This window comes from Channa argus, chromosome 2 (assembly GCF_033026475.1).
Source record: "Channa argus isolate prfri chromosome 2, Channa argus male v1.0, whole genome shotgun sequence".
NCBI lineage: Eukaryota > Metazoa > Chordata > Actinopteri > Anabantiformes > Channidae > Channa > Channa argus.
The window spans coordinates 23,620,532-23,633,327 of record NC_090198.1 but is presented as its reverse complement, the minus strand read 5'-3'; the positions used below and the strand labels follow the sequence as shown (position 1 = coordinate 23,633,327).

General features: G+C 39.0%; 2 protein-coding genes across 4 annotated transcripts in view; one reads left to right on the top strand and one right to left on the bottom strand.

The window, feature by feature from the left end:
- Positions 1-8,002, top strand: part of phlpp2 (PH domain and leucine rich repeat protein phosphatase 2) — a 37,168-nt gene extending 29,166 nt beyond the window's left edge. For all 3 annotated transcript variants that reach the window (XM_067485421.1, XM_067485413.1, XM_067485431.1), the window contains 6 exons: positions 295-457; positions 550-680; positions 833-946; positions 1,293-1,487; positions 1,617-1,848; positions 1,978-8,002. In XM_067485421.1, the coding sequence (XP_067341522.1) occupies positions 295-457; positions 550-680; positions 833-946; positions 1,293-1,487; positions 1,617-1,848; positions 1,978-3,270 (2,128 nt within the window). In that variant the 3' untranslated portion in view covers positions 3,271-8,002. The remainder of the gene's footprint in view (positions 1-294; positions 458-549; positions 681-832; positions 947-1,292; positions 1,488-1,616; positions 1,849-1,977) is intronic.
- A 128-nt stretch (positions 8,003-8,130) lies between these two features.
- Positions 8,131-11,885, bottom strand: marveld3 (MARVEL domain containing 3). The gene is given in 5 exon segments (XM_067485603.1): positions 8,131-9,412; positions 9,415-9,546; positions 10,380-10,477; positions 10,653-10,919; positions 11,370-11,885. Coding segments are annotated over 4 exon segments (954 nt in total). The 5' UTR covers positions 10,910-10,919; positions 11,370-11,885; the 3' UTR covers positions 8,131-8,945.
- Between the last annotated feature and the right edge of the window lie 911 nt (positions 11,886-12,796).

Below are 12,796 nucleotides of genomic sequence, written 5' to 3'. Positions count from 1 at the left end.
GATCTTTTTACTCTAATGGTTTAAAAAGGCTTTAAAATGTCATTGTTATTAGAATCCCAACTCTTAGTGTGTTTTCAACTCATTTTTTATTTTAACTAAGACATTTTCATTGTCTTAGTTTTTATGCTATCCATCACTCTGTGTTCCAGGTTTGTGGCACCATCTGTTAAGTTACTAGATGTTTATGACAGTTGCTATATTATAATGGTTAATTCCTATAAGTTTATAGCACCATATTTGTGTAGGTATTATACTTGTTTAGCTCACTAAAAATTCATGTTTCTATGTCTTTAGTAAATTGAGTAAGCTGGAACTGCTGGAGGAGCTAAATCTAAGTGGCAACAAGCTAAAGACAATCCCCTCCACTGTGTCTAGTTGTAAGAGACTGCACACCCTCATAGCACACTCGAATCACATTACTGTTTTCCCAGAAATCCTGAACCTGCCTGAGATCAAGGTTAGACTTTTTTTGTTTGTTTTATTGCTTTGAACATTGTTCATATGATTCTCCTCAGCTTGTTCCAGCTTATGCATTTTTTCTGTGTGTAGCTTGTAGATCTAAGCTGTAATGAGCTGACTGAAATCCAGCTTCCCGACTCACTGCCTGCCACTCTACAAGAGCTGGACCTGACAGGCAACAGCAGCCTAATGCTGGAACACAAAACCCTTAACCTCTTCAGGTGAGTCCCCAAACACAGAACTTTAAAACAGTCAAATAGAAAAATTAAGTTTCAAAACCTTCAACTTTTCAAAACTGGCTTTAGATTTTATTGTTTGTTCTATACTTTGTAGTTGTGTTACACGTTTTACTATATTTATTCCCCACCTGTAGTCACATCACTACCCTAAAATTAGACCAGAAAACCACCGTGACAGTTGGAGACTCGCTGAGTGCCTCCACGCCTTGGAGACATGGTTACTCTGAAATGAGTGGTCAGAGGAACCGGTGAGTACTGCTTTGCATTTCTGTGTCAGCATACATTTTCTTGACCTGTAGATTGTCATTTAAACGTGCATGTAATGAATACACAAGTGCCCAGTGTGTAAACACATTTGATTGAAACTTTATTATTTATTCAGTTTTTCTAGTCTGAGGCTGCACGCACCTTAGTTATGTTAATCCAATCAATTCATTGTGCCTAAGCTGGACTCCAATCAACATTTCAAAGAAAATGAAAGCTTCCTGTTATCACTTCCTGTTTCTTTTGACCTAAAGTTGCAGTGTCTCATGCAGTTTGCTATGTATAAGCTTCACATTCTGTTTGTTAATGTAGATCTAATTTTGGGGACAGGTTGTGTGTGTCTGTACTGGCTGTGGACCAGTTTGCCGATGGTGTGGAAGCGTGTTATGGTATCTTTGATGGAGACCGCAATGAAGAAGTGCCACGGCTGCTGCAGTGCACAATGGGAGATGTGTTGTGTGAGGAACTGCAACACTCAACTATTGACAGTGTGTATATGTGCAACACTTTCATCACCTCCCACAGGTAATTCAGATTTCTTTCAAGTATTACTCATTATTTGTTGCTCTTTTTTGACTTGCAGATAACCGAATATTGGTTCAGGTAATGAGTTTTTAAACTGATACCACTGACTTTAACGATTTGTTGAGACAGGAAACTAGGTATGGCTGGTCAGAAACTGGGAGCTTCTGCCTTGCTGTGTTATATCCACCATGAGCCTTCAGATCCTGGAGGCTACCTCAGCCTTACTGTGGCCAATGTGGGCACCTGTCAGGCAGTCCTTTGCCGAGATGGCCAACCTGTACCTCTCTCTAAGGTTTACAGTTTGGAGAACTGCACTGAGGAGATGGAGAGGGTTAAACTTAGTAAAGCCATTATTACCGAGGTAATGCACAGTGTATATGTATGTTGGTTTCTTGCCTTTGCTCTACAGCCATGATGTCAAACCATTGAGGTGTATACCTATGATGCTATACATTCATCTTCAATTAAATAGGGATCCTTTTTTTTATAGGATAACAAAGTGAGTGGAGTGACATGCTGCTCTCGCCTGCTTGGCTGCTCTTATCTTTCCCCCTGGGTGCTTCCAAAGCCATGGGTGCACACAGAGCCTCTCTGTTTGCAGGATGAGTTCTTGATCCTTGGGAATCGTGCGCTGTTTGAACATGTTTCCTACCAAGAGGCCGTGCATACTGTGCAGGCTGTGCGGGATCCACGTGCTGCTGCCAAGAAGCTGTGTTCTCTTGCTCAGAGTTACGGTTGCAAGGACAACATTGGGGCTGTGGTGGTGTCTCTGCATATCAGTGAGGACAGCTGTACCTGTGACCCACCTGTCTCCACCACTGAACCACGAGGTCCTCCTCCTGCTCTTGTGCCCAAATCTGTAACCCCAGGCCCCAATGACACGGCCACTCTTTCATCCAGCAGTGGTATCGTCTCTGAATTCAACAGTGAGACATCAGCCTCAGAGGTAGGCAGCGAGGCGGGGTCCACCGCCTCAGATGAGCACCCAAACTCTGGAGCTGCTATGCGCCCCGAAAGACGCTGTAGTCTGCACCCTACTACTACTCTACCATTGTGTGGTATAATAGTGCCAGGCTCTGTTGGGGCAGGAACCCACCCAGGCCTATTTCAGCGGCAGCCCTCCTGTGCTACGTTCTCAAGTAATCAGTCTGACAATGGTTTGGACAGTGATGATGAAGTGCCGCTTGAGGGTGTCATCTCCAATGGCAGCCGGTTAGAAGTGGAGGTGGACATTCACTGCTGTGCTTTCCAAATACGGTCAGGGGCTCCTGAAAGTCCCAAAGACATGAATCTTGAAAAGCGAAGCTATGACTATCCCAATGGCAAAATGCGCAGACAGAACAGTGTGGTGGTATCTGCGACAAACGGCTGTCTGCTAGCTGTATGTGGGAGAGAGATTACAGATCTTAAGAAGTCTCCTTCTACATCCAGCCTGTTTGGTAAGAAGCTGTCCAACGGCTCTGTGGTAGCCCCTGAGGACAGTCATAATCTAATTGAGGTAGCCCTGGAGGCTCCTAAGAAAAAGTCAGGCTACTTCACTGCTCCAGCACAACAGGACCCCGAGGACCAGCTCATTGTGCCTCCCAGCTTGGAGCAGGAAGTCCGGGAGCAGCTAAGAGCCCAGAGCCCTCTAGTCTCAGGCCCCTCCGCACCATCCACACCACCCCCCTTAAAAGATCAGATGTGGGATCATCCACAACCTCCTGCATTTGCCTCCTCCCTGGTCCCAGGTCCAGGACCGGCTCCTATACTACAGCAGGAAGTCTACGATACCGCCCTCTAGAAGCACAGCACTATGTGGCTGCTCTTCTGTGATTGTGCCATTCCGAGGACAAAGACGATATTCTTATCATATATTGTATAAGGGATATTGAAATTCAAGTTGCCATTAAGATATTAAGACAGGCCAATGGGACCTTGACAGTCATCATCAGTGATGCTACGCCAAGAATGTGAGGTAAAAAGACGGTTTTGGTGCATGGTCTGAGTATCCAAGAAAATACTCAACACGCTGTGAAAAGAATATGACTGGTTATTATAGAAAGCCTGATATGAGTTACCTCATGTTTTCAAACATGTCAGCAACATTTCCCTTTACAGTCTAGAGGGTGTGTATGAGATCATGTTTAGTGAGGTCAAATCTCCTCTCCAGGGAATTTGTGGTCATTCAGGTCCTGGAGAGAAGCCCTGTGACTAAAACTTGAAAAAGTGCCTACTGCAGAAAACTTAGCCTAGAGCTCCCCAACATTCAGGCTGTGTGCTTGGGGAATTTGGAGGAGGAACAGTGTCCCCAAAAGACGAGGACTGGCATTCTGCTCTCCTCCTCTTCCTGCGGCTTCAAAATGAAACCAGACACAGTATACATGCTTTTAAGGCACGTTGGCTGCAAAGATGTGAAGGCAAAATAACTGCATTTATGTTGCCAGTAATGTAATAGTTGGGTTTTATTTTTAACATTCCCACTCAGTAAGTATAGAATCCTCTTTACATGATATATTTATTCTTTACACTATAGCACACTCACAACTGCTAACTAAGTGATGTGACGTGGTTGAGCTGCTAACATCTACATTAAAAAGCATTGCACTTTAGAGTAATGAGTTTTGAATAATAATATCAAAGTCACTTAACTGTACAGAGATGATGTGTTTTAGAGTTCACAAAACCTTAAAACAATATAATCTTTGACAGTGCATGAGCAAACAATCTCCTTAAAAACTACAAAAGAAAAAGAAAAGTTAGATTTTTAGTTTTGTGGTCACTGGACACCCCAGGATGTTTGGATATAGTTATCAGGTTATAGTTAATTTTAGTCATTCAAATGAAGCAAACTAGTCAAGGCTTTCACTAAAGTGAAATTACACTGTGTGTGCTATGAAGAGATGAAGGAGGAATACAGTATTTCAAAGTACTGTACACATGATATGTTTCCACTGATTGTAAGAATGTACATTTTAGCATATTCAAACTTTGGAGGCTGCTATCCTTTCGAATTTGTGAACATCTACCCATGTGTTTGCAGGCAGATTTTTTTTCAGCTTAGCTCTGTAATGTACAACCCACACAACCAGTCGATTTTCAGGGTGTGTTATTTTAGTTTGTTATGAACAGAACGGAAGTGCTATTGTCTTGTTTTGTATAGGATCTGGTCTGCGTAGACATGCTGTCACAAAGTTAGGGGCAGCACACAAATTTGGAATGACAAATTAATTAGATCGTAATACAAACATAACACTTTGTGTTGTGATATAATACAGTTCTCTTTCACTAACACATATTGCAAATCTGCTTATTCACTATGGGGGATATTCAGTATAAAATAAAAACCTCATTTCCAGAGTTGGGATGTTTAAAAAATGTTCATATAAAGAATTCAGTGATTTGCAAATCTTTATTTGATTGTAAATAGAAAAAGGCAACATATCAACCTTCGGGTCCTTTGGCAGAACTACATTTAAAACACACAATTCTGTGTAGAACACACTGCATTTGCTGGAAAAACATGTCCCTGTCCCAACTCTTGATATGTCACCTTTGTACTATTAACAATCAAAATTGTTTTAAATGACTTGCAAATCTCTTGTTATTTACACTTTAGCTAATGCCCCAAACTGTCTTGAGATTGGGTTTTTAAAGTAAATTCAAAAATGCACTACTGCAGCACCATTATAAGGTAGCATGATAAAAATACACCGGTTTTAAGAATATGATGTATTTTCCCGGTTTAGTCATATATATCGCATTACCAATCACTTCTTCTTGTTGTTTAGGACCAATCATATCTATCCCAGCTAAGAAGCTGTCAAAAACTATATTTATATTTCTTAATTATCATAACTATAATGCAGCCACGGAGACCATATTTTGCCCACTCCTGAACCTGCACACCTTGTGCCAAAAGAGAAAGCCTCTCTGCTGGGGCTGCTGTGGTTATTAGAAGGCCAAAGTTGGTTAATTGCTTATGTCATTGATTACTAGATTATATGTATTTTGTTTGGTTGCCACTGGACGTTTTAATGTTCCCTTTTTGCCTTAAAGTAACACTACTCATTACTTTTGAAAAGGAGGAGCCCTTGTTCTGTCTCACTCGTGTTGTGTTTTTGATGGGGGGTCTTTAGTGTTGGAGGTGTTGTTTGCTTACTTAGATTGCTCCATTGTGAGTGAGTGATAAGCCGGTGACGAAGCCTTAACTGATGTGCAAGTCTGACTCTTGTGAAGCTTAAAGGGACAAACACTTTACTGTTAACTGTTAAAATCACTTTGTATATACAGTAGAAGATAATGACATTCAGACTTATGTATATTTGAGTTGAAAATGTCAGATATCGATTGACATAGTTTGCTGGGAATAGTGTGGCTGGCCTCAGCTCAACATATCATCTCTGAACTAAGAATACGCAGCTAGTGGAAATTATGAACATTCAAAGTGACATATTAACAATTTATTTAAAACATTTTTTTTGGTAGTTTAATAATATGAAAAACGGTCCCTATTTTATTAAATATGTTCTTTTAACTTTGAGTTTCAGTCATGTCTTATATACGTCCTAAATTTAAATTTTAAACTGCATAAAAAACTTTCTTAGCTTTGGTAATATTATCTGCCACCTTTATTCTTTCTGCCTCCTGGCTGAAAATAGGGACATACAGTTTTCATTGTTTGTTTCCAGTATTTTACTTTTACGTTGCTGACAATGTTGCATACCTGAAAATATTTTTAAAACCCTCCGTAATTATGCCATGTAATTGAAATAATCTTAGATTAAAAAAAAAACACACATCAAAGTACTTGTATTGTCATTTTTATGCTGATTCAGAATTGAGACTGATTTAAACAAATGCTTTGAAGTTTACGTTTCCAATATTTACCAGTGGAAAACCATATTATTTCTTAATCATAATGATATATTTTCAGTTATTTCAATTCTCACATGTTGCTGTGACTGAGATACCAAACACCTGGACTCTTTGTTGGTCTGACTTAAACTACACATGGCATTAGGCATCACGTCTGTGTACCTGCCAAGGGACAAAAGCTGTAAGACATTCAATGATTGTGAATTATATCAGTACACATGTCAAAGAAGGAAAACTGGACTTTTTGAAGATGTGGCACTTTCCTTAAGGTTTCATACAAGTGAATTCCCTCATACAAATATGCAAAGTGTCAGATGTATATATACGTGTATATCAGTGTCCATCACCTAAAACTACAAGAATGATATTTGTCAATATCTTTGACATTGAATATTGACTGATGTGTCTATCATCTATGTTCTTGGCATTGTGTAAGTTGCATTAATCTTTTATTGTTTATGTCCGTTGTATTGCATTTCATTTGCTGTGTAGCTTTTTTACTTTGGTCCCAGTTTGCCAAGCCAGGGACAGTGTTGAACTGCTACATTCTGTGTCTTCAGAACCACCTGGGTCAATTTTTGCACAATTGCATAACTGTATTATTGTACAATAATTCTGTTTCCTAATTGACACCATATTTCACCCACTTCTCTGCACCGTTTGCTTTCCAACATGAGTCATATTTGACCAATTAGTAGACTAATCAGTGTGCATGCACATATTCCAGTGGTGTGTGTGTAGATACTGGAAAAGAGGGCGCAGGATACAGTACATTTTCTTAAAATATTCCCTGTAATTCTTTAGTGGGGGGTGGGGTCCAGTAGTGTAATGCTTAAGATCCCCTTTGTGCACCAAAATAGAAGGTGTGTGCATTTGAGTAGTAATTGTTTATTCATTTATTAACTGTAATGAGTCATTTCCCCTTAAGTTAACAAGCTCCATGTGCATCTACAGTGTGCTGCAAAATGTCTGTTTGTATGTATGTAAACTGAGGCTTAAGGTCACATGTATAGTAAGTGTATGCATGCCAGTGTGAAAAATTGATTGACTGTAATTCTGTGTGAACATGGTGAATGAAACGGATCAAAGATGCTCCAGATGTTTAACATTTTACCAAAGTAGCCATTGCTTCATATCGCAGTTCTTTGTACATTGTTTTCTAGAAATGCTTCATTATCTTTTTTCTCAGTGACAAGAAGCTAATGTTTATTTTTGTACCTTATTGTGTCATGCAGATTTATATTTCTCTCTCCCCTGCAGAATCTAAAGTGACTGGGATTCTACAGAAAATGGTCACTTATTATGGTACTTTATTTGAAGGTACCAATTTAACCGTATTTAAAGCATGCCCTAAATATAAGACAAAATGAAAACATAGAGTTCATAAATAATGTCATTTATTTGTACAAAATGGAGCAAACAGTATGTAATATTTTTAGGTTTTATTTTAGCATGCAGATTACTGCTAAAATCAAATTTTGAGTTTAATAACTAGGAGGAAATATATTATCTAGGAGTCGGACTAACGCTGAGCACTTTTGCTGTTTCCCTTGAACTCTAACTGTGGAAGAGTTATTTTAAATGTTGCTCTTGTTAGTTTTAAGCAGCCAAACCGTTTTTAAAAAAAGTCAAGTAGCAATAAAAAAGTTTTACTGTAATTTTTTTGTGTTTATGTATGTTTTGTTTTTGTTTAGTGTCCATTTTGCTCAGCATTTCTATGCGGGCTCTATGCCAATAAATTTAATCAAAATTACTTTTTTTTGGTTAATATGAAATAAAGAAAAAATAAAGTTTATGTTGTCATTAATTAAAAAAAATGTTTTTAACCTGAACATAATGTAACAGGAAGGCATTTATACGTTTGCAGTGATTTTATTTGATGTTGCCTCTTTTTGGCCGGCTCAAATCCTCAGAAAAACTTAATCCACTCAAGTCATGAGTGTGTTTTTAAACACAATAATGTGGCATCTGTTGTTTAGGTTTAGAGTAACATCCCTGGTGTAATGCTTTCACAGATTATGAGGAAACCTTTACTTGAGTGATGTAAGACCTTCAGAGAGGATCCAAAGTTCAGGGCCAAAGATACTGTACCTCAGTCAGGGAGTCTGTCATATTTATTCCTTGGGAATACTGTGTGGATATCATTTTATGAATAGAAACAAAGACAAACTGCCAGTTTAAAAAAATAGAATGGCACTTTATAAATACCTCCATCACAAAAAAAAAAAAAAAAAAAAAAGTATGAAGATTAACTACCAGGATTAATGATCAACAGACTGAAGAAAGGAATGTACAATTTACATCTGGCCTATGGAAACCTTATAGACACTACCTGGGTAACACTTTAAACTACTTTAATCTGACAAAAGCTTATTTTCCTACACAGCTAACTCTAAGAAATAAATGAGAGCATATTTACAGCACAAATTTCATAAAAAGTCAAGTAAAACTTACAACAGACCATTGAGTACTTTGTTATACAGTACACATTTACGTAAATGTAAAGAGGTTATGCAGAGGTATGTAACTGGAAAAATACAGATAATAAAAAACACATTTTTACTCGGCTTTTGTTCAAATATGTCAAGAAAGAAAGACCACTTAAAAATGATCGTCCTCGTTAGTCCTTTGCCTCTTTAGCTCCCGCACTGACCTGAAAGCTCTGACAGCTAACACTGCACCAAACATGAAAACAAACACTCCGAGCACCCCAAAGAGACCTCCAGCAATATCAGCCCCATTGAACTGGCACTCGAAGCCTTTGAGCCCTTTGCTGCTGTACATCTGCTCTCTCTCCTTACAGATGGGATTATTGTAGATTTCCTGCACCTTAATAAAGTAGAAGGCCAGTGCTGGGATGTAGCCCAATCCAATCAGAAAGTTCAGCAGAGCCTCCCCGAGCAGCACAGGGGGCCAGCGGTAAGTGACTCTGAAAATCCCCAGGGCAAACATGGCACACACATAGGCCATTAAAGCCCCACCACAGGCCATAGTGTAGACATAGGGCAGCAGTTTGAGCTGATAGAACTGCTGGTCCAGTGCCTCTGCTTCAGCTCCAGTGAAGGCATAACACCACCATAGTAATAATAGTAGAGCCCGCCTAGGCTGGCCACGTCGCGGTAAGTCGCGCTGTTGCTGTATGGCACTGCGGCACAGATGATGAGAAGGAGGTTGACAGACAGCTCCATAAGCTGGCAGAGACCTTGGAGACACAGGAAGAGCACAACATTAAATGAGAGACACTAACATAGAGACACTAAAGCTGAAATAATAAGTGATTTTGTTTGTTAGCTTGTATGTTGTTTTGTTTTATTTCCAAGCAAGAATGTAAAATATCTGTTGGTCCCAGCTCCTCAGATTAGTGTGTTTGCAACTTTTTCTTGTTATATGTGATAAGGAAATATCTTCAACTGCTGCCTGAAATAAACAGAATATGTTAATATGTAATCCAAACCATCAATCCTGCAAATGTTTTGTGGGCAAAATGTTTTTCTGTCCTGTAAATATAAAAGTTAATAGTCAATTGAGAAAAACAAAAGCCCTTTGACTGTTGCAATGCAGTCCTTCTCAAATATCATATATAATGGTGCTTTATATTCAGTGGTGGAAAGAGTACTCAGAGAATGTATTCAAGTAAAAGCATAAGTATTTAAACAACCACAGTGTAGAAACTATCCTGCATTCAACATGTTACTCACAGAAACGGACAAAAGTATAAGTACTCATATATCATAGTATAATACTATGGTATGACAATATTTGATTATTGGATAAATATTACTGATACATTTATGTGTTTCTCACTTTCATGTTACAGCTGCTAACAATGCAGCTTATTTTAACGCTGTTTTGATCATCATATGTTGTAAAGCTGATTTTTATAATCAGAATTAGATTCTACTGAGGAGCTTGTCGGTTTCACATGGAGGATTGGTGAGTCTATGATTATACTCCATTTTCTTTTATAAAATAATAAAAACAAGGTTTTAAATCAGTAAATGTATTTGAGTTTCACCCTGGAATAAACACACTTGCCTCGACCGGTTATGATGTATCTGAGGTTGTACAGAGCTTGTCTGTGTGGCTGACCATAATATTCTGTTTCAGAGCGATGTGCTGACATTTCTCTGGACCTACAAAGACAAAACATATTTATCTGTGAGAACACGACACAACAAGTTGTTTTTCATAAACATTAAATTAAAAATGTTGGATAACCCTGCCACAAGTGGTCGTCAGTCTGTTTGGCAGATATGACAGTAAGAGTGGGGCCTTGTTATGACCGAATAGAAATTAAATGGCCCTTACAGTCTTGAAGACCCTTCATGGTTGTAGTCTCTGTAAGCAGGTGGCCCCTGGTGTGGCGTCTTTGTCATGTTCCTCTCTGTGTTTTGTTTGGGCCTCCTGTCACCGGCAGAGCCTCCCCTGTCTATGGGTCTTGGCTTCTGGTTGCAACTTCTGCTATCGTATGAGGAGTGGTCTCCATTCGGTGAATAGTTCTGATCTCTGCTGTAGTGCTCTGCATACACGTCACTCCTCTGATGGTGTCTTCCCCTTTCCGGCATCTTAAAATGCCTAGAAAATAAGGGTGTGGACATAATTCCTATTACAGACTAACAAAGTAGATTTCTGCATTATATGTCTGTAACTGCCGCGGTGGAGAGTAAAGCAGCATGGGTCCTTTATAAAAATGACTGCAATGGCTCATAGAGAAACCAAAGCAGATGTTTTTTTCATTCATGATGAGGCCCCCTACAAGTTTCAATATAACGCAGTGCTTATGAATGGGACCATATTTATGAAAGGAAAACATTCCAGGCAAGTTCAGTCTGATTTCTACACATTTGTGTTTCATTTCAAAGAGGCCTACTTCGCCCTTTAGTGAAGTTGTGGTTCTGTTTTTTCGATGTTCATCCGGGTATCGTCCTCACCTTTTCACAGTCGCCTACGTAGCCTACAGGTGAACTGCTTCCCAGCTGGCAAATAAAGAGTTAACATCTCCACATACGAATAAACAAGTCCTACCTTTAGATTGTGTGCACTCTACACACAGTGTGGGCTTCTTGGAGAAGGTAACACACACACAACGCACCTTTCCCAACTTCCTGTGTTTGAGATTGCTCCCGACACTCACCTGAGTTGTGCCACGCCCACTATTTGGAGGTGTTTTCTAAGTAAAGCAACAGTGACATACTGACTACTGTTAATCTAATGTTTTAGCCGTATTTTTCAATTCAAAGCAACTTGCAATCTGTTAGTTGTTTAAAGTGTGAATATGTAATATTGTATTTTAGAAATTGTTTATAACAGAACAACAGTCAGCAGCATTATTTACTGGTCAGTTTGTTACAAATATTACAGGCCCATATAGTGGCTTCAAAAACAGGATGGTATATTTAGGCCTACATATAATACACATACGACAATTTCAACCGATTGTTGAATTCAGTCGTGCTTAACTATCAAAACTAAAAATGTGCGATTCATGCTCCAACCCGGACGTAAACGCACGCGGTCACGCTTTCAACCTAAGGCTCGTGATAAAGGTTGAAGTAACAACAATCCGCTTTTCCGGCGAATCAAAAACAGATTTCAAAATAAATATACCCTAAACGTATAACTACTTACTCATGTGTTCATGAATATTCACGCATTTCTCCGATGAGAGATGAAACTTTTTTGAAAGAGATAAATATTTTCTAAGCTACTAGCCGTGATAGGCTCAAGGCAGAAAAACATGCAGTATAGCAGTGAAGACGTTACAGTCAAGTTTTAGCTGCGACTTTTTCAGACAACTGGTAAAAATAACAGTTAATAACAATTTATTTATTTTTTAAAATGCCAATTGTAAACTAACTGATCATTATCAAAACATGCAGAGTATGGAGCTTACTGATGCATTTAATGCATTTATTGGTGGAAACAATCAGGACCAAACATTTCCAGCCACTTGTGTGTTTATCAGAGTCAAACGGAACAGGGACATGAGACCAACCTTTTTTCAGTTAGTCAAACAACATGTACATTTGCGACTGGAGGACAACTGACAAGGAGATCCACCACTTCCACTACGGCGGCTGTCCGAATGATTTACTGTGTCTGCGGCAAATATTTTCTATCAAATGATTTAATGTGTGAGCTGAGGGGGGAGAGCGGGTCATCTCAGGTCAAAGGGCTAAAGTGCAAGTGAAGTAATAAGTCACTAGAGCTAAAGTGCAATTTGAGTTGGCAGTCTTTTATGATTTTGTCAAGTGGAGTCTAAAGTCATCAAATTCCTGGCTCGAGTCTGACTCGATGTCCACACGTCCTCAACCCTATTTTTCCATTGGGCTGTTAACATTTTGTGTTTATTATACTCAAATTCCACACCTTATGTTCGTTTGACTAAATTCATCCACAGTTATTATACCCGTTATGTGATGGGAAAGAAGCAAGCATTAATTATTAAAGGT